This window comes from Calypte anna, chromosome 7 (assembly GCF_003957555.1).
Source record: "Calypte anna isolate BGI_N300 chromosome 7, bCalAnn1_v1.p, whole genome shotgun sequence".
Classification (NCBI taxonomy): Eukaryota; Metazoa; Chordata; class Aves; order Apodiformes; family Trochilidae; genus Calypte; species Calypte anna.
Window position 1 is genome coordinate 22,129,914 of NC_044253.1, and position 24,130 is coordinate 22,154,043.

The window sequence follows — 24,130 nt, forward strand, 5'->3', positions numbered from 1 at the left end:
TTACTGCTTTTAAAGGTTAAGGTATTTTATTATTTAAGAAGTTCATCTTCATAACAATGTGTGCAGACAATGACCAACAATTTTTAAAAACCAAAAAAGTTTGTTCATGAAAACAAGAGGATGACTATTTACATCAACTTTCTACCACAAACAATGAAATACCTGACATAGTTGAGGCAGTAAATATTCTTTTCATGTCTTGAGAGACTACTGAACAATAACTTGACATTGTACTGACACATACCAACAGGGGTTCAAGATGTTTAGATAGCCCTGACCAAGTTGCACGCTGCAGGAGGTCAAAAAAATGTTGGTTACACACTTATGTGAACTATGTCTCTGTTGTTTTACCTCATGAAATTCACCTCTTACAGGGAACTTTTGGAAAAACGCTTCAGTCTGAAAAAAACCCACCCTCTACAATACAATGTGTTGATATCTGAAGCAGTGATTTTATCCTGAATTATCTCAAACATTTGTTAGCATTTAGCATATCCCTGTACTCTTCCCAAATTACCCTCCGCTTCCCTTCAGTTGTACCTGAACAGAAATCATTGACAAAACCAAGAATATCACATACTGCTCTGAGATATTTTAAAACCCTAGAATCAGGTCTATGAATTACTGTATGTATACAAGAGGTATTCGCCAACAAGTATATTTATACAGTAAGAAAAATACCATAACATTTATACCTAATTTACAAATATTCCAACATCACAGAAATGATGCTGTTGGCTTTATGCACGAAATGCTAGTTACAGAGGCTGGAAAATGAACAGCAATGTGTAATTGAGCCCTTGTTAAAGGTATTCATAAAAAAATGGAGACATTCTTGCTTGCACCTGTCCCTCACACTATCTGTTTTTTTTCCTGTCTCTGCTTCTGCTTCTACTGCGTCTGCTCCTTTCTTTGTGTTCCACTTTGCTGCACTTGTTCCCATAGCTCTCTCTACATTTTTCCTTCTCTCTGTGCACATCTGCACTGGGGCTTCTGGTTTCATTTTTCCTGTGCCGCACTTCACCAGGGCTTTGACTTGGACTTTTTCTTATTTGTCTTTGCCTGGAACTGCTGTGACTTGTGCGAGGGCTTCTCCTGCTCTCCTCATCCATGCTTTGGCTTCTCCTATCCCTCTCCTTTCTTTCAGTCTCTCTCTTGTTGGTGCTGTGGTATCTGCTTTTGGACTTTCTTTCCACCTCACAGGAGCTCCATTTGTTGTTCTCTGCAGAACCATCGTGCTTTGAAAGTCTGTGCTTCTCCTTATCTTTGTCCTTGTTACCGTGACTACTAGAGAGATCTTCATAAAGTTTTTCCTTCCTCATCTTTGCCTTTCCTTCTGAATCGCTGCTGCTGCTAGCCTCTGAAAACCTGTCTTTTTTTCTTTTCTTAGAATACATCTTCTTTTGTGCTGCTTTATCTCTGCTGTCAGTCTTGCTATCACTGCTGCTTACTGAAGTCTCACTGGAGGATGAGGAAGAGGATCTCATCTTATGTTTCTTGTGTTTACTTTTGCTTTTTTTCTTTTGCTGCTTTTTCTTCTTCCTGTCTTTCTTCTTCTTTTTCTTCTCCAGACGATCCAACTTCCTTTTATTTTCAAAATAGAAGAGCAGTGCAATCAAGTACATTAAGATATAGTAAGTTATAAAGTCGTTGTCTTTTAAAGATCACTACTTCTGATGACCTACACAGTAAATATACTATTTTCCATAAAAACATGTTGAATTACTCTCCTTTCCCACCAAAGTATAAGTTTTAAACCTCTGATACTAAACATAGAAGGAATCTAAAGGACCCATATATTTACCAAACTTCAACGTTCAAAATATAAAGTATTATAATTTCATTGTTAGGTCAGCAAGAGTTCAACTAAATACAATTTAAATTTACTCAAACTGAATATATATTTCCTACTTAAAAGGAACATAAAATGCACCAGCTGTTTTAAGAGCATGATTCTGAGCAGCCTAGTCCAGTGGGAGGTATCCCTGCCCATGGAAGGGGTATTGGAACTAGGTGATCTTTGGTTCTTTCCAGACCAAACCATTCCATGATTTATTATAAATACAAATACCATATGGGCATACCTAATTCTTAGCCATTCACTGTTCTCCCCTCATCCCACTCCCCATACACAGAAATTCTTCTAACCTAAAAGGCCATTTTAACTGATACCTATATGGGATCTACCAGGTAGCAGTTAACAGTTTTTATTTTAAATATTTTTAAGTAATTTCAAGATAATGTTCCAAATTAACAGAGGGAAAAAAAAGTCACCTGACCTACTAAATCAGCAGGACAGAAGCAATGAATTAAATCCTTATTGACGTTTTATTAGATCTACAAAGCCATGGGGAGCTCCCTCTGCTGGAGCAGCAAACTTTAAACCCTGATCCCAGAGCAGTGTGGAGCAAAGCCAACCTCAGGCCTGGGGTGCAAGGTCAGGTTCAGTTTAGCCTCACAGAAGACAACAAACTTTCCCCGGGTGTAAACTAGTAAAAAAGAGTATAGACTTTTTAATACTGGAAGCAGATACTGTAAGCAATGGAGTGCAAGATAATACTTTAAAATAGCAACCGGCCGCATCTTCAGTGAGCTAATTATTATTTTAGTATCCTGGTTAAACTGGAAATAAGCCCCAATGTAAAGGCATCACAACTAGATTAGAATAGCCAGATTAAAACAAAAAAACCTTTGGATTAAAAAACCATGCTGCATAATACCATTTGTGGTCAAGTGCATGTGAAACTAAGCTGATTTTCTTCTGAAGTCATAGTGCTGAATTCTTTGATGGCATAGAAGTGTTACAGGGACAGTCATGGAGTCAGAACTCCTGGTGACACAGGACCCCTTCACTAGGTACCACACTTACCTTAGGAGTTTCTGTTTTTGCTTGGTTGACAGTGATTTTAAAAATTCAACTTCTGGATCATCATCTCCCTCACTTGCAACAAATTCCTAGGAAAATGTGGTAAGACATTAAGTTTTATACATAAAGCCAGTATCTTCATTCAGATTCCTGCATGAAAATCAACGCCTCTATGTACATTATTTCTCACAGGCACAAATCTCTCTGCACTACTAAGCTGAAGAGTCTTTGGAAAGAGCAGCAAACTTGCTACAAAGTGACACCCCCCCCCCTTTCTGTCTCAAAGCGGAGTAGGTGTTATAATGGGGGGGGTTATACAATAGGAGTTATTAGTAACATATGAAAAAAATTACTGCTAGTGAAAGAAATATTTCTGAAATAGTTAATAAAAATGAGCCAATTTTGGAGCCCACATGATTCCCCAGGATAAGTCACTCCATTGTTATCATGCTTGGATGAATAAGTAAGATGCTAGTCCTGCTCAAACCCAGAGTAATTTAAGCAAATTACTTTTCTGTCTCGGTTTAGTCATTAGGAAAATGGGTATTAACACATCTACCTCACTGTTGTGTTATTAGTCTTTAAATGTTCATAAAGTGTTCTAGCAATGCAAAATACAGTAATCACATAATCTACATACAGTAACGCAATCAGCAAAGCATTGCTACTTTGAAGACCCTGAATTCTTCAAATTATGTGCATCTGGTGCACTACAGTTCTCCACTGTGATGTTTTTAATTTTAGCCACACTCAGGAGAGGAAAGAAGAAATCAAGATTAAAAAGCTCTTCCAAAAAAACCCCAACCATACCTAACATAAACCAAACATACTGGTATCACTCTGATTCATTTAACAGTGCCCATATGCTACATTTTTCGGAGGTACATGGCTTTTTTAAATGCAAAGGTACATCCATCTGTGGAGACAGAATGAATTGCTGATTTACTCAAGATTTCAAGGCCAGCTGATGGCTGTTGTCCCCTCTTTACTGGTGGTTTAAATCATCATCCTGGCATATGAACAATGGTTATTTTATGGTGGCTTTCTCAAAGAGTGCACATGTATTTTTCACTTTACATTTTTATTAAAGCACCTCAATTAGAAATGTACCTTTTGCAGCCTAAGTAAGGACAATTAACATTTTCACTGCCAGAAATAATAAAAGTAACAATAGTCAATCAAGTAAAAACATCTTCAGATCTAGCATTCCTGGCAGTAATTACTTGTGCATACTTCCTCAAACTTCCTCTAAAGGCTAGCATTGCATCAGAAGTATGTGGCAAAACCCCTAACCATCCTCTTGATGAAAAATTCAATTTCTACTCACCCAGAGAAGGGATTTAATTTATTATATGTGGTTTTAAAAGAAGTCATTTATGATTCACCATTCTGACTGAAAGAAAGCTGGAAAATGTTTTTGATATTTTTCAGTTGGTATAGCTATTCTGCTTTCCTATGGATATGCATATTTGAAAACATTAAGTAGCAATTCACAAGCAATCACATTTAGATTTATAGACATTTTCAGCTTACTGGTAAAAAGATCATTACCTGTGATGGATCATTTGCGGTCAAGTTTCTCCCCAGTACATTTTGTTTCAGTGCAAACCCACTGTTTCTCATCTCCGCTATTAGCTCCGAGGGGTGCATTGATGGCCCTGTTCACAAAAATCACAGTTTGAATGTATCATTTATATCTCTCTCTCTTTTTTTGGACTCCACAGTAGGAATTCGGTTGAAGCTTTGTTAAGTAAAATCACAGCTAAATCAACTCAATAATCTTCTGCTGAGCAAATAATCAGATATGATTTTCTAAAACAGCAGTCTGGAGATTCAGAATAGAAAATAATTGCATTTTTCTTTAAGTACAAGGAGATTCTCTTATGTAACTTTGTCGTGTTGAAAACAATATATCTAGTAATATATTTTTATTGCAGTAAAAAAGCAAAGGAAGCCTAAAGAAAACACACGAAGTATGAATTTTAAGTGCTGCCTCTCCCTTAAAACAATGGGAAAATGCACTTCTAATATGTGAGTAGTAAGGCATTTTTCATAATGACACGATTTTTTAAACTTAAAAAGTAAAAAGTAACAATTATTAGAAACCCAGTATACATACAGAAAAGAAATACATGAAAAAAATGTTCTACCTCCTTAGTTGTTCTAGCAACCCTCAGATACCCTGGGACTGTTAACTCCTCAGAGATTTCTGTATTATCAGCTTAAAATCACATTACATATTGCATTAGAGTAGGTGTTTGGGATTATCTTTTTTTGGAAATATCTAAGGAATAAAATACGGGATGTATTTTGAATCAGACTTGACTGCACAATTTAGAAACCCTGTAACTCTCTCTTTTGCTTTAATTGAATACCTGTGATCAACAAAACCTCATGTCCTTCTCTGATTAGGTACTTTTCTTCACTCAAAACATACACAGAATAAATATAAACTTTAGGTTGTTGCTCTCTCCCCATGTATTTCCTCAAAAGTGTTCTGCCTTTTTACGTGTTACGGTAGATGTAAAGCTCACTAATAGTTAATGAATGCATATGGGCACCAGTGCCTACATTTTTGCTTAGTTCAAATTTAAAACCACGTTCTGCCTGGAACAGAAACAACATCAGACAGAAACCTAACAACAGACTTGGGGCACTGAAGTCTTGATCTGAAAAAGCCCCATAAACCAGCCATGCATTTCAGTCTGATACCCCGTGTAAGGAAGCTGAATAGAGCCAAAGAAGTAAGAAAAGATTTCACCACACCAAAGAAAACAAAATATGTGACCAGACTGAAGCCTGGAATTCCCCTCTTACCGAAAGGTAGTAAGAACCACTGCCTAACAAAGTAACCTTCTCCCCTTAGTGTCTCAGCATTGTACACATTTTGATGTGTATTGGATACCTAATTATTCTCATTAGCATATTATATAAATAGAGGAATACAACTTGTCCAAATCTACACAGGAAAATTGCAAATGAACTAAGAGAGAAGCCCTAACTTTGTGGTTCCATATGAGGACTACAGGCAGAGTTAAGACCAGAGAGACATGAAGGCACATCAGCCTTTAAATGCACAGTTCAGCGTCATTTTCTAGAAACAAACCTCCCAGGCATTCTTTCACTGGAAAGAGTTAAGCAAAATCATATTATCTTTTATACGAAAAGCTTGTAATGAATGCACAGTCCTACTGATTTGTGTGCATCTGTGCCCAGCAGGTGCCAGTTGTGGTGTAACACACAGATCAACAGAGGCGAACAAGAGACCCTGTCCGAGCAGCTGCTCAAGCTGGGACCCCACACACCACCACCCATAAACTTTTGAGTCAGTTTCCGTATTTTTTTCAGAGGTGAAATCAAAACTATGTTTAAAAAACCAAACACACAGGTAAGCTTAGAAGGCAAGAAAACTAAGCTAAAAATAAATTCATAAGAACTTTGTTTCCTTGCTTATTAATGACATTAAAGAAACATTCATAGCTCCACCTACAATTTTTCAGTCGCAGCATGGTATTACCATGACAAGGACAGTTAACAAACCACTGTTATTCCTGTTTTGTGGATGTGTACAAGTTACATCAAATGCATCTACAGGACTTTGGAACTAAAGTGGTTCATGAAATAAATTATTCCTCTTCCAAAATCTCTTTAATTGTGAGGTAAACAGTAATGTAGGTTCCACCTGTGAGGAGATGCAACAATCTCCACAAAGCCTTATTATGTACACAGTTTCTACTGTGACTGTTACTGTATTTTAGAAAACACTAGGAAATGAAATTCAGAAAATAAACCAACCACAAGTACAGACAAAACAGTCCTATTTCACAACCCCTATGTGTGCAGACCCCAGCCAGGCATGACACAAACATGCTGTCCATAGTGGCTGATTATGGAGGACCTCTTGCAGCATGAGACCTTTGCAGTTTAAAAACCATCAACCTTTTTGAGGGCAGCACAGGCAAACCTGCTCACACTTCTTTCTGAACAGCTGATGCCACTGAACTTCTGCTGCCCAATGACAGCAAGACTGCATCACTACCTCTGTACAGGTAGCAATGGTAGATCAGAGTAGGGAGAAAAAACCATACCTGATCTGGGTATGTAGAGACTGTTTTCTATCAGGTTACAAGTCCAGGCCAAGAAGTTCAATTACAACACTATATTTGACAATGGTTGCACAGCTTATAGCAAACTTCTGTTACTCTACTTTCTGCAACACAGCAACAAAAATCAAGAATTTTTAATTCTCATAATTAAACTCCTTTGCTAAGAATCAAAGGAGTCAAATGCTTGGTGACTTTCTTTTCCCATCCATGCCTCAACAGACTGCTCTTGATTTATACTTTAATGATTTGGATAAACAGATCTGATTTTATTTGAAATACCACTGACAGTTTGAGGTCTCCCAGGATTCCAGAGCACATCTGGTTTTTGTGACAGCACTGAGTGTTGTAACTCACTTTCTGGACTGCTTCTTCACACAGTATTACAAGATACAGATGCTTAAATGCACGAGCAGCTATTCCATTCCCATTCCCACTCTAAAATTAAGTAAGCAGTTTCCCTGGCTAAGACAAATGAGGGAGACAAAAACTGTAAAAGAAACCCCAAACACTGAACCTCACTTAACAGAGGCTTGAAAAACTCAACTTTTTAGATGTGTCTTTGGCTTCCTTACTTAGGATTGGAAGCTTAAATCTTGGAGCCACCAGCATACTGGCTGGTACCTTATCCTTTGGCCTGAATCAACTGGAATTCTGCTTGCTGGAGACACAACTATGCCCAATGTAATCAAGTTTGCTTTGCCTGGTAAGCCAAAAAGGTAAATCTTTTCAGCCTGTTTTTGGCTTATGACTACACTTAATGTCATCACCCTCCAAGATCTTCAGACAGAGTGGTACTAACTATACCCAACAGCCATATATCTTCATCTGGTTAAGTTCTGATTAAGTTACAAACTGCAGAAAAGACTGTAAGATTGAGCTGAGAGTCTCTCAGCTGGATGAAATCTTGGGAACTGATATTAGCAAAGTATTCTTGAACAGCACCCATCAACGTGCAAGAGATGACTCCTCCATTAGGCACAGAAAAATATTTTTTTTGGGAACTGATGTCCTCATATTTGCCTTTAGTATTGACTTGAGGCAGTCTGTGAAGAAGCAACCTGTGTGATCTCATGCAGGTAAAAACATCTAGAAATGACATAATGCCATGAGTTTCCAGAACATTAGATACAGGAATCCTGTAAAAATAGCTGATTGCTACAACTTCCAAGTAGTCTCTCAGCATTCATCCACCAGCAAACTAAAAATAAGTTCGAAGTTAAAATGTTTTATCATCTGTTTCTTATTCTTTCTGAAACTAGTCAAATGCAGTACCTTGCTATTTTTGAATATGACTGTCAAGCTTATTTTCTGGAATTTACATTTTGATAGGAAAAAGAAAGAAAAAGCCTTTAAAACTTTTCCAGATGACTCTTGTTTTAAGATAAAACATTTATTTGCTTTAAAATTAATTAATCTCAGAAATGGCTTTTATCATATAGTGGAATTAACTGCATGCTGATACCTTACTTATTTTTATGCATCAAGAAAACTGACAATTTTTTAGGTTTTCTATAGCTTCAGGTACTTAAAATTATACTAAGGGCTTGCACAAAAGAGGGTCCATAGTTAAAAACCCACTAAAGGATTTTTAAAGTATTTTTTTTGTGGTCATTACAATTCTCAAGAGTGTCATAAAGCAAAGAGACTACAGCTTCCTCTTGCTTCTTACTCCCCACAGAAGTTCCTGCTGCACTAATTCGCTGTTATCTTCTGTTTAAGATACTATTCAAGGAAAAAATCCAGATAGCTCAGCTGACTCAAAGAGTTAAGGCACAAAATCAGGAAACACAAACCATTCAATAAAGTGTGAATAGAAAGATTTCAATCTTCACAAAGTACAACCTGAGTGCACCCTTTACTTGACAGCTGTTTGTACATCTTTATAATATTTGTACCATAAATAATCAGAAGAGCTGTAAATGGAATTTTTATGAAGCCTTTATGAGCATCAATTATACTGGATTGCAGAACGATTTCCTACCAGGGTTTATGACAACATATTGTCAATTTGCTTTTGCTCCGATTTATTATCACACTCAACTGAAATAATTTCTGCTTCTATTAAACAACTGGTGGGGGCGATATGATTCTGAATTTTAATTACTTAAATGCCCAGTTTAGAGGAAGCTTTCCTACCCCACATTACTGTCCCCACTGCTGGCACAGAAACAAGAGGAGCTGCAATCATTTCCCACTGTCTTGCACTTCTCTTGAGGTTACACACCCCCTGCTACAAATGCAGTGTGTGTAACACTGTTGCTGCCAGAGCCTTTCCTCCATGAGGCCTGGGCACAGGACTCCTTCTAGAACAATGCCAGCTGCTACACACCATCTAGAAGGCCTCCATTAAAATGTCTAAAGCACATTTTTCAAATTATCCAATATTAGGGAATAGTATGCTAAAATCTCTTCTCATAACAACTGTGATTAAATACCACTTTTTCTGCAACAGTTTAAGTGGCAGTAAGGACAGACTATAATGCTATGGTTGGCAGAATCATAAAAAATTGCAGTTTTCCTTCTACCTACTCATGATACATGGTCTGGAGAGTATCTCCTCGATTTATTGATAAAAGCTTCTACTGGGTCAGCAGTGCAGATGAGCAAACTGAATTATTCTTTGCAATCAAGTTTTAAATGTTTTGTTGTTTTGGTTTGGTTTTTTAGGTATGAAATACATATGGAAAGCAGAGAGATGAGCAGTAACAGCATAGCCACTACTCCCACTTGTGGCAGGGTAGGAATGATAGTTATAGTAACCTGTTGTACTTGGGTAATGGCTGCAGTTATGTGGTATTAGAAAATGAAATAGATTACTCAGTATAAAAGCTATTGGAAAAGGCAGTAGATTCTTCATGGTATCATTTTAACTACAATTTTTAAACTTTTATTTTAATTAATGCTTCCTTTGTGTATCATCAAAACAGAATATTCAGTATAGGGCTTTTCTAGAGCTTCCCTTCCCTGAGAATGTGTTCTGGTGTGGGACATATTTTAGCTAAGAAATGTGATAATTTTAATTCTTAAAATATTACCATTATCAACCATCAGACTTCTCCTGGCTTTGTAATAGACAGATAATTAACAAGAACATAAATGTAAACAAAACACACTGGCATACCTGCTACCAGTTTGTCAGAATACATCACACTTGGTATACTCCACTCTACCATGTTTTAGAAAATTAATTTAAGAATCAAGGACAAGATATTTTCAAGGCTTACTATTATTATTAAGTAATTTTTACTATACAAGTAGGCCTAAAGCACATCATCTTTGTTTGTTCTTATACACGTTAAAAAACCTCAACACAATAACTCTTCCAAATTGAAATTTGATTTTCTATATAACAGCGACAAAATCCACACTCTGCTGCCAAAAAATAAATGAATACTCCAGGGAGTATCAAACCAACTCTATCACATTACCTAGGTTTTAGAACACCATTCTGGTTTTAGTTTAGCACACACATGAAGGATGAACATACTCTGAATTCAGAATGCTGCCTTCTCTGAGTAGTAGCAAAGGTGCAATGCGATACAAAGCTTTTTAGGCTTTGCTTTAAAAAAGAACCTAATTTAAAATCAGCATAGACTGCTTTGTCAATATATCCATATACTTCTTTGTGCCCTCCACAGAGTTTTGTGCTTTTAATTTCATAAGGATGAGAAGTAAATTGAACAAAAATGGAAAAACATGACAGACTGAACCTAATGACACTATCATCTCTGAACTTCTATTGCAGTTGTGGCAGAGTTAAGTGTAAATGTTTATCTAAAGGACAAAGAGCTGTTTTCAAAATTATGTGATAATGATCCTGGTCATGAAGAACATAGCAAATTTAGGCTAGCACCACTAATTCAGAATTGATCTTTTTTTACTAATAAATTTTTCATCACTTCACTTCAAAGCAACTGTTGCAGTTGGTATCAAGAGAAATCAATGAATAAAAACCTCTGGCTTGTAATTACCTCTTCTTCTGAAGGTCTGCACTTTAACTGAATTTAACACTTCAGCACAGGATTTTATTATAATTTGCCATGCTTTTGTCATAGAGTAGTACAGAGACTCCTGAATTTCCTTTTTTATTTTTTGAGTAGTGAAAGCCATTTAGCATTATCAAACTGCTATCTGAATCTATATTTATCGCTTAAATGCCAACCACAAGACTTCTAACAGAAATCTGTATTTCATGCACTCACACCAAATACAGAGGCTTCTGAAACATAAATAGAGGATTACTCTAAAAATGTGACAATTCTTAAACTATATGAAGATTTAGTTTATGTTCCTAGTGTTCATAATCAAAGGTCTCAGCTGCAGATCACAAAGGAAGGTTTCATACACTGTATGTTTCTATAGATGACCACCATAGAAATATTCACAGTTAACATATTCAAATACCTGTGATTATTGACTCAAGAGAACACTTAAATCAGCTCGTGCATTTCTGATACAGTGCAGAGTTTTCTGTGTAGGCAGACAAGAAAACATATTTGCCACTGAAATGATGCAGTGAGATACAGACATGTGACTGATAATTTCAATGTTTACTATGGAAACAAATTTCACCCAAAAGCTAAAGATGAATTGAATACACTAAGTGACAGACTGATGGAAACCACAACCATAATTACTTTAAGGGCACTCAGGCAATAAAAAGACAGGGCACAAACAAACACACACATTGCTTCATTACATTTTAACCATTATTTACCTGAATGTTCTGCAACATGATAACCACTTGACAGTACTCTCTTTCCTGCAAGTAATTTCACTGGACAGATCACATATGGAGTCAGTCAGTTCTAAAACATTCGGAGTAGTCCATAACAGAGAAGGATACCCAGCACTCTTCAAGTTTCATAGGCCAAGAGCATAAGACCCTTTTAAAATCTCAGCATCCTACTTCTTTTAACTACAATATTCATGAAATTACCTCTCTGTTGAAACACTAGCCTCGTTTCTTAAGATTGTAGTACCTTTTTTCATAAGGTAGTAATAGATTTTTAGCAGGTGTTTTGCTCTAAAAATTTACAATAGAAGTTGTAAGCAAATAAGCTTTCATAGCTTTTTGACAATTCCCTCTGAAAACCTTTCAGAGTACTTGCAAGAAAAAAAAAATAACCAAAGTGACAAAAAAATCCCCAAACCAAAAAACCCACTAAAAAACCTGCAAAGCCAGTAAACACCTAAACAAACAAAACAAAAAGGATGAGGTATTTAGTTTGTCTAGACTTCACCTGACCAAGAAACCTGCAATGAAGTAAGTGTTACTTCAAAACATTTTGCAAAGAAAACCTAATAGTCTCTGTTTAGTAAAGTCAAATGCCAAATGCCAGGCTTCACATAAAAAGCACTGAAAAGCACAAAAATCAACAGATGCTGCTGGTTAATTACAAAAAAAAAAAAAAAGGACTGCAAAACCAGGCAAACTTTCAGATGCTAGTGACCTGGAGGTTTTTTTGCTGGTAAATACATTTTATACATGCACATATACCCAGTGGCATAAAAATCTGAACCACAACTAATATTTTCATCTTGTCTAAACTTGAAAAGTTAGGACTTTATCACTAAAAAGCCCTGTAAATCTGTTTAGCCCAAAGAAGCATTTTGATTGCCTAATTTAGCTTTGTAAAGGAGAAGTAAATCTTATAAGTTGGTCTCTATAAACCTCACAGCTGGAACATTCTATCACTACTTTGCAGTTTCCAGTGATCAAAGTAAGTTACTTTATATCTAAAACTAAGAATTTCATAATGGAAATAATGCAACACCAGGGGGTGCAGTTATCATGAAATAATTACACTCCTGGGAGATTACAGACAAGGCTGTACCCCAGGGGTGTGATTATCCCATGATAACCACATCCACTGAAATTGCCTTATTGCAAAAATAATCTCTATTCACTGGTGAGATATTATTCAATAGGTGTTTTTTAATGGTAAGATTATTATTTTTTTCTATGAATTACCAGCTAGATTACTAAAATAGTCCCATAAGCAAAATAACCAAGCCACCATGCCTAAGTTAAGGTACTGATTGTAATTATTTTTGTTTGCTGGAGTGCTACAGTGTGTGTTGGACCTTGAAAGCCAGCAGTTTTTTCTGGCTGTGCCATTTTCCAGTTCTGTGCCACAGAGATGCTTTTGCCCTGCAGCAGTTCCACTGGAATAAACCAAAATCCACTACTGATCTTTGCACACAATATGATCAGCACTGAATCCAAAACAGGAGTTGCCCATCAGTTGATGTGCAAAGAAGATTACAATGCAGTTTTCACATGAAATTTAAGGATAAGTATCCTTCTGCTGAAATAAGAGCATCACAGCTTGGGGAATTAACGGGAAAGAAAAAGCCTATATTGGTGGTTATTTTACAGTGTGAAAAATAACTTATGTAGGCAATCAATAACTCTTCTTTTTCCTCACAGACACAGAGCAGGAACTTTAGATAATGCCACTAAATGAAGCATGAGTTCAATTTTCATTCATTTTAACTCAAACATTTCCTCTGAGGCTTAAAAAATAGACAGGAGTCCAAATAAGACATTTGATTTACTTCTCTGAAGCAGGAAAAAAATCAGAACAAAACCCAAACTGAACTTGTACCAAGTGCTCTTCAATTCAGCTTCTGCATTAAAACTTTTTTCACTCAAATAACAAGTCCACAATCTACTCACTGATTTGTGCATTAAAATCCCACAACACATTACTCCCTGGGCTTTAATTAAACTGAAGTCATCACTCTGCTAGGATCTTCAAAGGTCCAGTTTTTAGAAGAAAAGGAAGGATGGGGAAAGGCTGCTCCTGCTGCTTTTAATTCAGTAATTTTGTTATCCCAATAAAACAATTTTATACCCCCATTTTCTGTTAAAAGTTTTTATTTAGGACCAAGGGGAAAGATTAAAATTTCCCTCAAGTAAGGTAAGTACCAATTCTTCACACATGCACAAAGATTTGTTAATAATACCATGGCTACCACTGCCTCCACTGGTTTTGGCTGGGATAGGTAATTTTCTTGTAGTCATTTTCTGTGTTTTGGGTTTGTGACCAAAACAGTGTTGATAATGCAGACAAGTTTTAAGTTGCTGCTGAGCAATGCTTGGGCATCGTCATGGCTTTTCCTGCTCCTCACCCCACTCCACATTCAGCAGGCAGGACTGGGGAGCACAAGAAGCTGTGAGGTGACACAGCTGTGACAGCTGATTGCAACTGACCAAAGGGATGACATTGTGCTCAGCATTGGAAGCTTGGGAAAGAAGGAGGAAGGGGGAAACATTTAGAGTAATGGTGTTTGTTTTCCCAAGTCACTGTTAAGTGTGATGGAGCCCAGCTCTCCAGGGTATGGCTGAACACCTGCCTGTTGATGGGAAGCAGGGCATCAGTTCCTAATTTTGCTTTGCTTGTGTGCATGGCTTTTCATAGAATCATAGAAAGGTGGTGCTGGAAGGGACCACTGGAGATCACAGTGCCCAACTGCCCTGCCAAAGCAAGACCTAGGGCAGGTCACACAGAAACCCATTCAGGTGGGTCTTGAAAGTCTCCACAACCTCTCCAGGCAGTCTGTTCCAGTGCTCTGTCACCCTTAGAGTAAAAAAGCTTTTCCTCATATTGAGGTAGAACTTCCTGTCTTCCAGTTTACGTCTGCTGCCTTTTGTCCTATCACAGGGCAGCACTGAAAAGAGACTGGCCCCTTCTTTTCAACACCCACCCTTCAGATATCTGTAAACATTAATAAGATCTCCCCTCAGTTTTCTCTTTTCCATACTAAACAGCCCCAGGCTTCTCAGCCTTACCTCGTATGACAGATGTTCCAGTCCCCTGATGATCCTCACAGCCCTCTGCTGGACTCTCCAGTATATCCCTGTCCCTCTTGAACTGGGGAGCCCACACCTAGATGCAATATTCTAGATATGGTACCACTAGGGCATAGCAGAGGGGGAGGAGAACCTCCCTTGACTTTTGGACACACTCTTCTTAACACACCCCAGGATACCATTGGCCTTCTTGGTCACAAGGGCACATTACTGCCCCATGGACAACTTATTGTCCTTCTCCAGGGACTGCTTTCCAGCAGGTCAGCCCCTAATTTGTACTAGTGCATGGTGTTATTCCTCCCCAGGTGCAGGACTCAACACTTATTGAACCTCATTAGGTTCCCCTTTGTCCAGCTCTCCAGATCTCTCCAAGTGGCTGCACAGCCTTCCAGTACATCACCCAGTCCTCCCAGATTCTTATCACCAGCAAACTTGCTGAGGATACTTTCTGTCAACTCATCCAGGTCACTGGGGAACACCGTAAATCACAGGTCTCCAACTGGACTCTGCACTGTTGATCACAACTCTCGGAGCTCTACTGTTTAGCCAGTTCTCAATCCATCTCACCATCCACTCTTCTAACCCACACTTTCTGAGCTTGCCCATGAAGATATTATAGGAGACAGCATCAACAGTCTTGCTAAAATCAAGGTAGACAACGTCCACTGCTCTTCCTGCATCTACCCATCCAGTCACATCATCATAGAAGGCTATCAGATTAGTCAACCATGATTTTTTTGCTTTACCTATTAAACTGTCTCTATCTCAGCCCACAAGTTTTCTCACTTTCACCCTTCTGACTCTCTACCCCATCCTAGTGTGGGGAAGTGAGCGAGCACTGTGTGGGGCTAAGATGCCTACCTGGCCCAAACCACCCTGTTTCCTTTCCAGGTTAGTTAACTCTGTTCAATAATGTTCTTTACACCAATTATTCCTCTACACTAGAGATTTTTGTACACTTCAAAGTTATTACATGATGGAACTCAGTCATGAATCTAACTAGTATGTAATAAGTTTCTCCTGTTTTCCTAAACTTGCATATACGAGATGATTCAGTTCGACTTTACAGCAGAGCATCTGAAGTTTCTACCACTACTGCTCTGTGGATAGGAACACATTTAGGTAAATGCATGAAGACATCAGTGAACAACAAAAAGTAATCAATTTTTCTGCATGGTAAGTATGCTTTCCTAAAGCAAAAGAGCATGGTTCAGAAAAACAAGACATATTAAAATAATCCTACAGGCAAACCAGGCCATTTCTTAAAAACTACTTCTGCAGAAATTATTGATGCCAATGTCCTTAAAATATCAGGTCCAGAACCATAGAGGCTGAGGATTCCCAAGCTCTGACTGCCTAGAAAATATAATTCAGTTCAGTCTGCAAAAAAAGGGGGAGATCATCTTTTATTAGGGTGAAGATACTACAAATCAGAGGAAATGAAGTGCTACCAAGTAAACCACTTCAAAACAACAGAGCTCTTTAAAAAGACTTTATAAAAAATTTCCAAAGATTTGCTCTTTTTAGAAAAAAAAAAAGCTTCAATGATTTATAGCCTAAATGTGGTCCTTCTAATACAATTAATTTTACAAACTAATTGTAGTCCTGGAATATTGACTATTGTACTAAAATTTTATTCTGGTTTCACCTTTATTCCTTATCTGTACTTCTCAGATGTACCCTTTCACTTATGAGACATTTGCATCTCAATTTCCTGATGCACAAGCTATGAACAAGATTTCAAAGATGACTTCATACATAGAAAGTCACTTCCTGACCTTTAAAAGTATTATTTGTTCTAATAATTTAGTCAAACATTCTTCAGCTCTTTCTTGAGAGCTGGTTGCAAATGTATTTTTACACATTTAGCTTCTAGAACCACCAGTCAAATAGATTAAATACATGGTCCAAGACTTGCTGTGGGCTATAAGCAATCACTCCCTATCCTTGAAATCACCATTCATTGCTCTCTTCAGAGGAGTGCATTTTCTTCCATGTTGTAGAAACAGCTTCTGAAAAAGATTCTTTGGAGTTCAGACCTTAGAAGCCAAGTGGTTTTGTGCTTTTTTGGTACTGGCAACCACAATAAATGAAAACTCTGGACTATTTACATGTTTTTTACCAATTTTCTCACCATGATGAGACACTTATTTGTGGCATATGCCGGGAATGTAGGGGGATGGGAAAACATCCAAGAGCTTTTAGGGTTTTTTTTCTTAAACCTGATCACGAAACAAAAGGCTTCATAAAAAGATGATACAATAAAAAGTTTCTGTCCCTTACAAAGCAGTATTTCCTGCAGTTCTAGCCACAAAAACAGTGTGGCAATGGATTTTTGGTTGGTGTTTTTAATGTGTGATGTAAGCTTTAACATACCATGTGGAAGAATTAAGAGTCTGAAAAGAACCAATGAATTCAGTAACTTAACTGTAGTGCTTCATTAGCATACATGGAATTTTCAGGAGCTGTCAAAGGAGTGCAATTTAGCTTGTTATTATATCAGATAAAGGTTTTGAAAAGTTAAGGAAAGAAGGATTGTGCTCCTGAGGTTAGAAAAAGCAGACAACCTTTTATCTGATGATCTAATTAATGATATTACCACTTCCTATAAGCCTTGTATCTGCTATTAAATCAAGAACTTAAAATTGTTTTAAACTTTACCTACATTGTTTTTACATATAGTTTCCCTGAAAGAAAGAAAGAGAAAGCAGCAGTATCATTACAGCTGACTGTTCAAATCCAAGAACAGTGTCTTACAAATTATATATACAAACGCTGATCTGTCACCCACCCCTGCTCCCTGAAATCCTTCCTCAGCCTCCAGCACTCTGCTTGGCACAGCACACTGTTGTCTCAGTTACAGATTTAAAAACGAGAGGGCATTGGTGCAGCCTGAGAACACACAGGTAATTCTGCAATGCCTCATGCAAATTTCGTATGTGCCAAACCCCTCCCTTGAGGCTTAGAAAGACAGTTTGTAAAACTGCCTGGAGAAAATCTCTCTGACTAGGAAAGATCCACAGGAGTCAAACATTGCCCATACCCAGATATTTGGTTCAGTTAGGTTTGAAACAAGTCTTACACTGACACAGTAAAGTGTTCACATTACACTGTCATGAGTAATGAAGAGTCCATCTGCACGTTTGCACAAGCACATACAAACACTTTTCTCTTTCCCAATCACTCCTAAAGTTTACCCACAACTGGGAGGAGGTTGGGAGGGGAGGAGTGAGTCCTAAAACACAAAAGCAAATCTGACATCTAAGAGCTGCACAATATAATTCTATCACCACTAAAGCATCCAAGCACAACTTCTAAGGAAAAAAGGAGGCAAGAAATTGATGTAATGTTAAAATCTAATAGAAAGCCTGAAGATGTCAACTACCAGATGGAAAATACAATGGTTTAATCATCAGACATTGCCTACAACCAGAGGAGTGTAAGAGGGAACATATCCTTCAGCTTAAGTATTCCAAGCCTCATCTCAAAGAAATGACATTATCTAGATGATCTAATTCTGAAAAGCAAGATTGTTGGTAGGCTAAATATCTAATAAAACTACAAAAAAAAAATTATAATTCAAGAAGCAACAACAAGCCAGTTGAGAAGAAAGGAGGCATTTGGAAATCTGGGTTTCAATCCCTTATCCACTCATAGAAGCACAATTACATATATGAAAAACCCCACAGATCTTACATTTTCTCCATGTGATTAACAAACACATACTGACAGATGCCAGCTTTTCCAAGCAGTTTAGCTGTATCTGAACTACAACAGCCTTTGACAATCCATTACTTGTTTTGAGGTGATACAAATACTGACATTCTAATATAAACAATCTCACTGTAGCTTCTGAACTTTTGCCACAAAATGAATCAAACCAATAGACACTATGGAATCTTTTAAAAGTATGTTACTATTTAGAAAATTAGATCCCTGCTATTTGAAAAAATTGAAATTGCAGGTCCTGCATGTGGACTAACAAAGGTTTTCTCTATTTCTTCTATGAAATATGACAAACCTTCTAAAATTAAACACTGTGAGTTCCCTCAAAATTTCTAAGCTGCACCTTCACAAGACATTCAGTGCATACCTGAGCCATCACTGGAGACTGAACTGGCATTTATTCCAGAAAGGCCAAATAAGGGACATTCTCGATCAGTGTTTACATGACCCCACTTGTGGCATTTAATACATCTCACATTCCGCACCTAGGAGAATTAAAAAAAAATGACATAATTTTAAGTTAACAATATAGCTTAACATTGACAGAAATGTCTATGTTATTAGGCATAAGAGAAGCATTTAAACTCACTGAGAAACAGATGATAAAATTAAGAGAGTCCATGTGAATGTTCTGCAGTTAGATAATATTTGACATATACCCAAGACATCCATAGAGTGAAATTTATGTAACTTGCCTGGATACCAAATGGCTGATCTCTGATATTCATATCATCCTTAGCATATCTGTTACACAAACACGAAAGAAAACAAATACTCAGTTAATTATCTTAAAAAAAACCCTATCATTTTCAAAACTACCTTTTCTTGTAAAGTGTGCATCCATTCCAGAGATACACTTCCAGTAAATATTACTTTTAATTTGTGTTTTCAGATATGGAAGTAAAATTCAAACACAAACTAAGCTAATCAAGGAAACAATTCCAGGTTTACAGATTTTACTAATAAATGATCAGGACATGACAGGATCACACAAGTGACTTGCTGAAAAATAAAACAGGAAGGGAAAAAAAGAAAGAACTTAAAAGATAAAAGTATATGAAAGCTAAGCAAGAAGAAAAAAAAATATTTGGATAAAATCCAGACATCTTACTTTTCTCGAGGGGCGACTTTTTGCCATTCAAATTTGTATTCAGTTTCTCCTTCTTGCTATAAAATAGAAAATATGTTAGGCTTAATTTTTTTCTTTTTAATAAATTTTAAGTAAGTAGGAAGAAAACAAATGATGTAATGAAATACCTCTTTAGTTTCCTCTGAATTTTCAGAAATCATGGAAAGAAAAGAAACAATACATTAATTATACATGTAAGATGCAGTTTCTAGGCTGGAGACAAAATATTTGATAGTTTATACCAATATAATAGTACAAATACTCAGAGAGTAACTTTACTTAAACAGAGGGCACTTATGGCTCATCAGCCCCAAATATACGATTACAAATGCTATAAAGCCAGAATAATCTTTTAAAACTACATTGATCTGATCTACAAATACAAAAAAAACTTTAAACTTTTAAAAATTATTACACACTTATTTTTAAAGTAAAAAGTATTACATTCGTTAAAAAACCTCTTACTACACTGCATATTTCCAAAGAAAGAACTAAAAATAATACTTTTTAGCTTTACCTCACTATGAACACATCATTTTAAAATACAAGACACTGTGATTATTTCTTCAGGTTTTTAGCTTTGCTGTACGTTCTGCTCATGATCAGGAAACTGCTGTACCTTTCTTTGCTCCAGGTGGGGCCTCATACATGAAATTAAGACCATTCTTCACACGTTCATCACCCATAAGCAATCTAAAGAAAACAAGACAGTGTTTGGTGTCAAAACAGTCAGTGTTACTTGTGGTGTTACTTGTACAGACACACACACAGGTAAATATATACATATTTGTATGTATATACATACACACACATATATATACATATACACACACATAATGTGCAATAGAAAATTATTATAGCAACTGGTATTTCCTCATTTGTGAATTTCAGTAACAAAAGTATTAAAAAACCATCAATACTTTGTATGCTCTGCTGTGTACTAAAATCACACATTCAATCACAACAGAAACATAACTGTGTCATAGCATTATGAAAGACAAGTCTCTGTGTGATACAAATAGATTGTTACACAAAGCTACTTGTGTTGTGTGGAAGGCAACATTGTTTGAAACTAATTAGAGGACATACACAAGCCAATTTAAAGTTCTTGTGACCTCTGCTTAATCAGACACCAATTTATGAATCACTGTGCTCTCCCACTGTGCTCTTCTACTGTCAGTAGGAGACAGCATTTCAATGCAGTGATACCTTCTTCACTGCCATGCAAGCAAGAGGCAGTACAAAGAAGAGTGATCTTATGCCAGTTCTCACCTATTATCATAGGATTCCTGTTCTTTCAGATACTGCTGCATTAATTCTTCTTGTTTCTTCTTATCATATGATATTTTCTGTTCTGCCATCCATACCTAGTAAAAAAATGTTTCTACTTTAAACAAATATAAAAAAACTACTACAAAATATACATTTGTACTAAAAGATCTATAAATGTAAATGGTTTACTGGCTTAATCTATTGAAAAAAAAGCTAGAAAGCTGGGAGAGGTGGCCAACACTCTGGAGGGCTGAGCTGCCATCCAGCATATGCTGGACAGGCTGGAGAGCTGGGCAGAGAAAAACCTGATGAGGTTTAACAAGAGCAAGTGTAGGGTCCTGCACCTGGGGAGGAAGAATCCCAAGCATCAGTGTAGGTTAGGGGTAGACCTGCTGGAAAGCAGATTTGAGGAGAAGGATCTGGGGGCCCTGATAGACAGTAAATTATCCATGATCCAGCAGATGTCAAGATGGCCAAAAGAACCCTGGGCTGCATTAAGCAGAGTGTGGACAGAAGGCTGAGAGAAGTCACTCTCCCACTGCTCTGCCCTGGTGAGGCCACAGCTGGAACACTGCAGCCAGGTTTGGGCTCCCCAGTTCAAGGGAGACAGGAATCTGCTGAAGAGATGATGGGGGGTTTGAAGTATCTTTCTTAGGAGGAAAGGCTGAGAGAGCTGGGGCTCTTTAGCCTGGAGAAGAGAAGGCTGAGGGGAGACCTTGTTAAAGTCTGCAAGTGTCTAAAGGGTGGCTGCAAGGAAGATGGAGCCAGGCTCTTCTCAGGACTTCCTGGTGGCAGGACAAGGGGCACAAGCTGGAACATAGGGAATTCCATCTAAACATAAGAAAAAACTTATTTACTATGAAGGTGACAAAGCACTGGCTGTTGTGGAGTCCCCTTCTCCAGAGATATTCAAAACCTGCCTGAATGCAGTCCTGTGGAATATGCTGTAGGTGATCCTGCTTTAGTAGAGAGTTGGACTAGATGATCTCTAGAGGTCCCTTTCAGCTCTGATAATTCTGTGATTAAAAATACTTAACAAGTGAAAATTCCCATTCTAATCCCATTCAACTTTTTATTTTCATCCAGGACTTCCACAAATTAATTTCATTCAAGAAGTAATTTTGATACACTATAACTTCAACAACGTTTAATAACTGAAAAGACAAGAAAACGTTTAGTCATTCAAATAGAAAAGCAGGCTTGGAAAACACCCTGTGTGCATCACTGTTGCATCACTGTCGCCCAGCAGTGGCATTGCCAACCCAGGTCTCCCCAGACCCCATATTCCAGGTTCTCTCGGGAGCTGTTGGAATGGCATGGCCTGGGGAAGAGATCTGGAACTGGGTCAGGGCAGGTGTGAGGTGCTGGGAAAACGTGAGCACACTGAGCCAGGTTCCTGGAGGGCTCATGGTGTCAAACAGACACTATTTACCCAGGGAACCAGAGGCTGAAAAGCCGGAGACAGAAAAAGGCGACAGTTAAAACACCCGGCAGCAAATAAACTTGAAACTTCGAGTACTTCTTTACTTTTTTTCCCTGCCTAATCCTTGCCCCGATCCCGCTACCACCACGGGAAGTCCGGACGCGACCCCTCACGCCCCCCTGGACACCGGGGTACCGGCCCCCGGGACGCGGCCTGACTGACTGACTGACTGACCGGCTGGCTGCGGGGCCGCGGCGGCCCAGGCTTCCCTCACCTTTTTGATGTTGGACTTGGAGGCGGGGTGAAAATCCTTCTTGCACATGAAGTTAGCGAACGACTTCCCCATGGCGGCGGCCGGGGGTGATCCACCGCAGACCCGCACAGCCCCGGTTCCTCAGCCGGCTGCCTCCGCCGGGCCTTCCGGGTCGGAGGGCGGGGCCTTCCTGCGGGACAGCACCGCCCCGACCGCCGCCGCCACCGTCGGGCCTAGGGGAGCGGTGTCCGCCATCCGCCAGGATGCTGCCCCAGCTGCCGCCCTGCTCCTGTGACACCTTCGTGGCGCTGCCGCCCGCCGCGGCGGGGGATCGGGTGGTCTTCGGGAAGAACTCGGACCGGCCTGCGGACGAGGTGCAGGAGATTGTGTTCTTCCCGGCTGCCTCCCACCCGCCCGGCGCCGTGCTGGAGGTGAGGACGCGGGGGCCGGGCCCGCTGCGGCGATTAAAAAAACCAACAACCTAACAACCCTTTCGTCCTGTTTTTCTGTGTATTTTTACCCCGCGATTGGGCCGATTAATTAAGGAGAGATGTCTGCCAGGCGGTGTCGTGTGAGGTAATTTGTGGTGTGCTCCTTGCAGTGCACGTACATCCAAATCGATCAAGCGGAGCGGACCCACGCCGTGGTGCTGAGCCGCCCCGCCTGGCTCTGGGGGGCAGAGATGGGCGCCAACGAGCACGGCGTCTGCATCGGGAACGAAGCCGTCTGGGGGAGAGAGGAGATCTGCGACGGTGAAGCTCTCCTCGGCATGGACCTCGTCAGGTTTGCACAGGCTATTTTGGTAAATGCTACTGAATTTGGAACGTAATTTTTTTAAAAATTGGGTTGAGTTATATGGGGAAATGCTTCCTTTCACTTTCGAAAGACATGTCTGTCTCTTCTGCTGGTCTGTCCCTGGTTAATAATATGTATTTCTCACCACAGGCATTAGGTCTCTGCCAGGAGCCTGTGAGAGGTATCCAGTGCTAGAACAGAATCTGTCGGAGAAATCATCAGTATTTCTCTCTCTCTACAAAGTTTATACTGAACTAAACCAAGACTCTTCACTAGAGCACAGTGGTGCTTCAAGAACTAGCATTAGCCTTTTTCTAGGGTTGGTTCTCATTTCCCATTTTCCCCATCTTTTCCATGCATATTTTTTTTTTTTAAGTTGCAGTCTTAGCCATATGTTCCATGTAAATAATGACAGCTTATTTTGGCTGCCTTATGGGGTGCCCATGTAACTGATAAACCTACAGCAGTCAGTATATTGGTACTCTTTTCTCCTAGTCTAACACACCACAGGACCTGGAAGCATTTCCTAGGAGCCCGCTTCCTGTCTTTCTGTATTTCTGGTTGGTTTTCCCCATGTCAAGGACATAAAGGACCTACTTCAAACAAGCCCTTTAAATTACTTGCTTCTTTCTCTTACCAGATCATACAAGCATCAGGTACATACAGAAACAGCATTCCAATTCACTTGTAATACTCAGGCTGAATAATTGCATGGAAAGTTTATGGCCCCCAAAATAATAC

The 24,130-nt window shown here is 38.6% G+C and overlaps 2 protein-coding genes across 2 annotated transcripts in view; one reads left to right on the forward strand and one right to left on the reverse strand.

Annotated features, from left to right (window-relative positions):
• On the reverse strand, positions 1-22,775 carry CIR1 (corepressor interacting with RBPJ, 1). Its single transcript, XM_008505151.2, has 10 exons — positions 22,616-22,775; positions 20,919-21,013; positions 20,266-20,339; positions 19,775-19,788; positions 19,629-19,684; positions 19,213-19,261; positions 18,885-19,002; positions 4,418-4,524; positions 2,870-2,955; positions 1-1,584 (listed from the first exon to the last, which is right to left on the reverse strand). Exons 1-10 carry the CDS (start codon positions 22,685-22,687, stop codon positions 858-860), a joined length of 1,398 nt encoding a protein of 465 aa, XP_008503373.2. The 5' UTR covers positions 22,688-22,775; the 3' UTR covers positions 1-857.
• The window catches only part of SCRN3 (secernin 3), a 6,378-nt gene continuing 5,020 nt past the window's right edge, over positions 22,773-24,130 (forward strand). The window contains exons 1-2 of the mRNA XM_030454021.1: positions 22,773-23,025; positions 23,196-23,377. Coding sequence (XP_030309881.1) covers positions 22,858-23,025; positions 23,196-23,377 — 350 coding nt within the window. The 5' untranslated portion in view covers positions 22,773-22,857. The remainder of the gene's footprint in view (positions 23,026-23,195; positions 23,378-24,130) is intronic.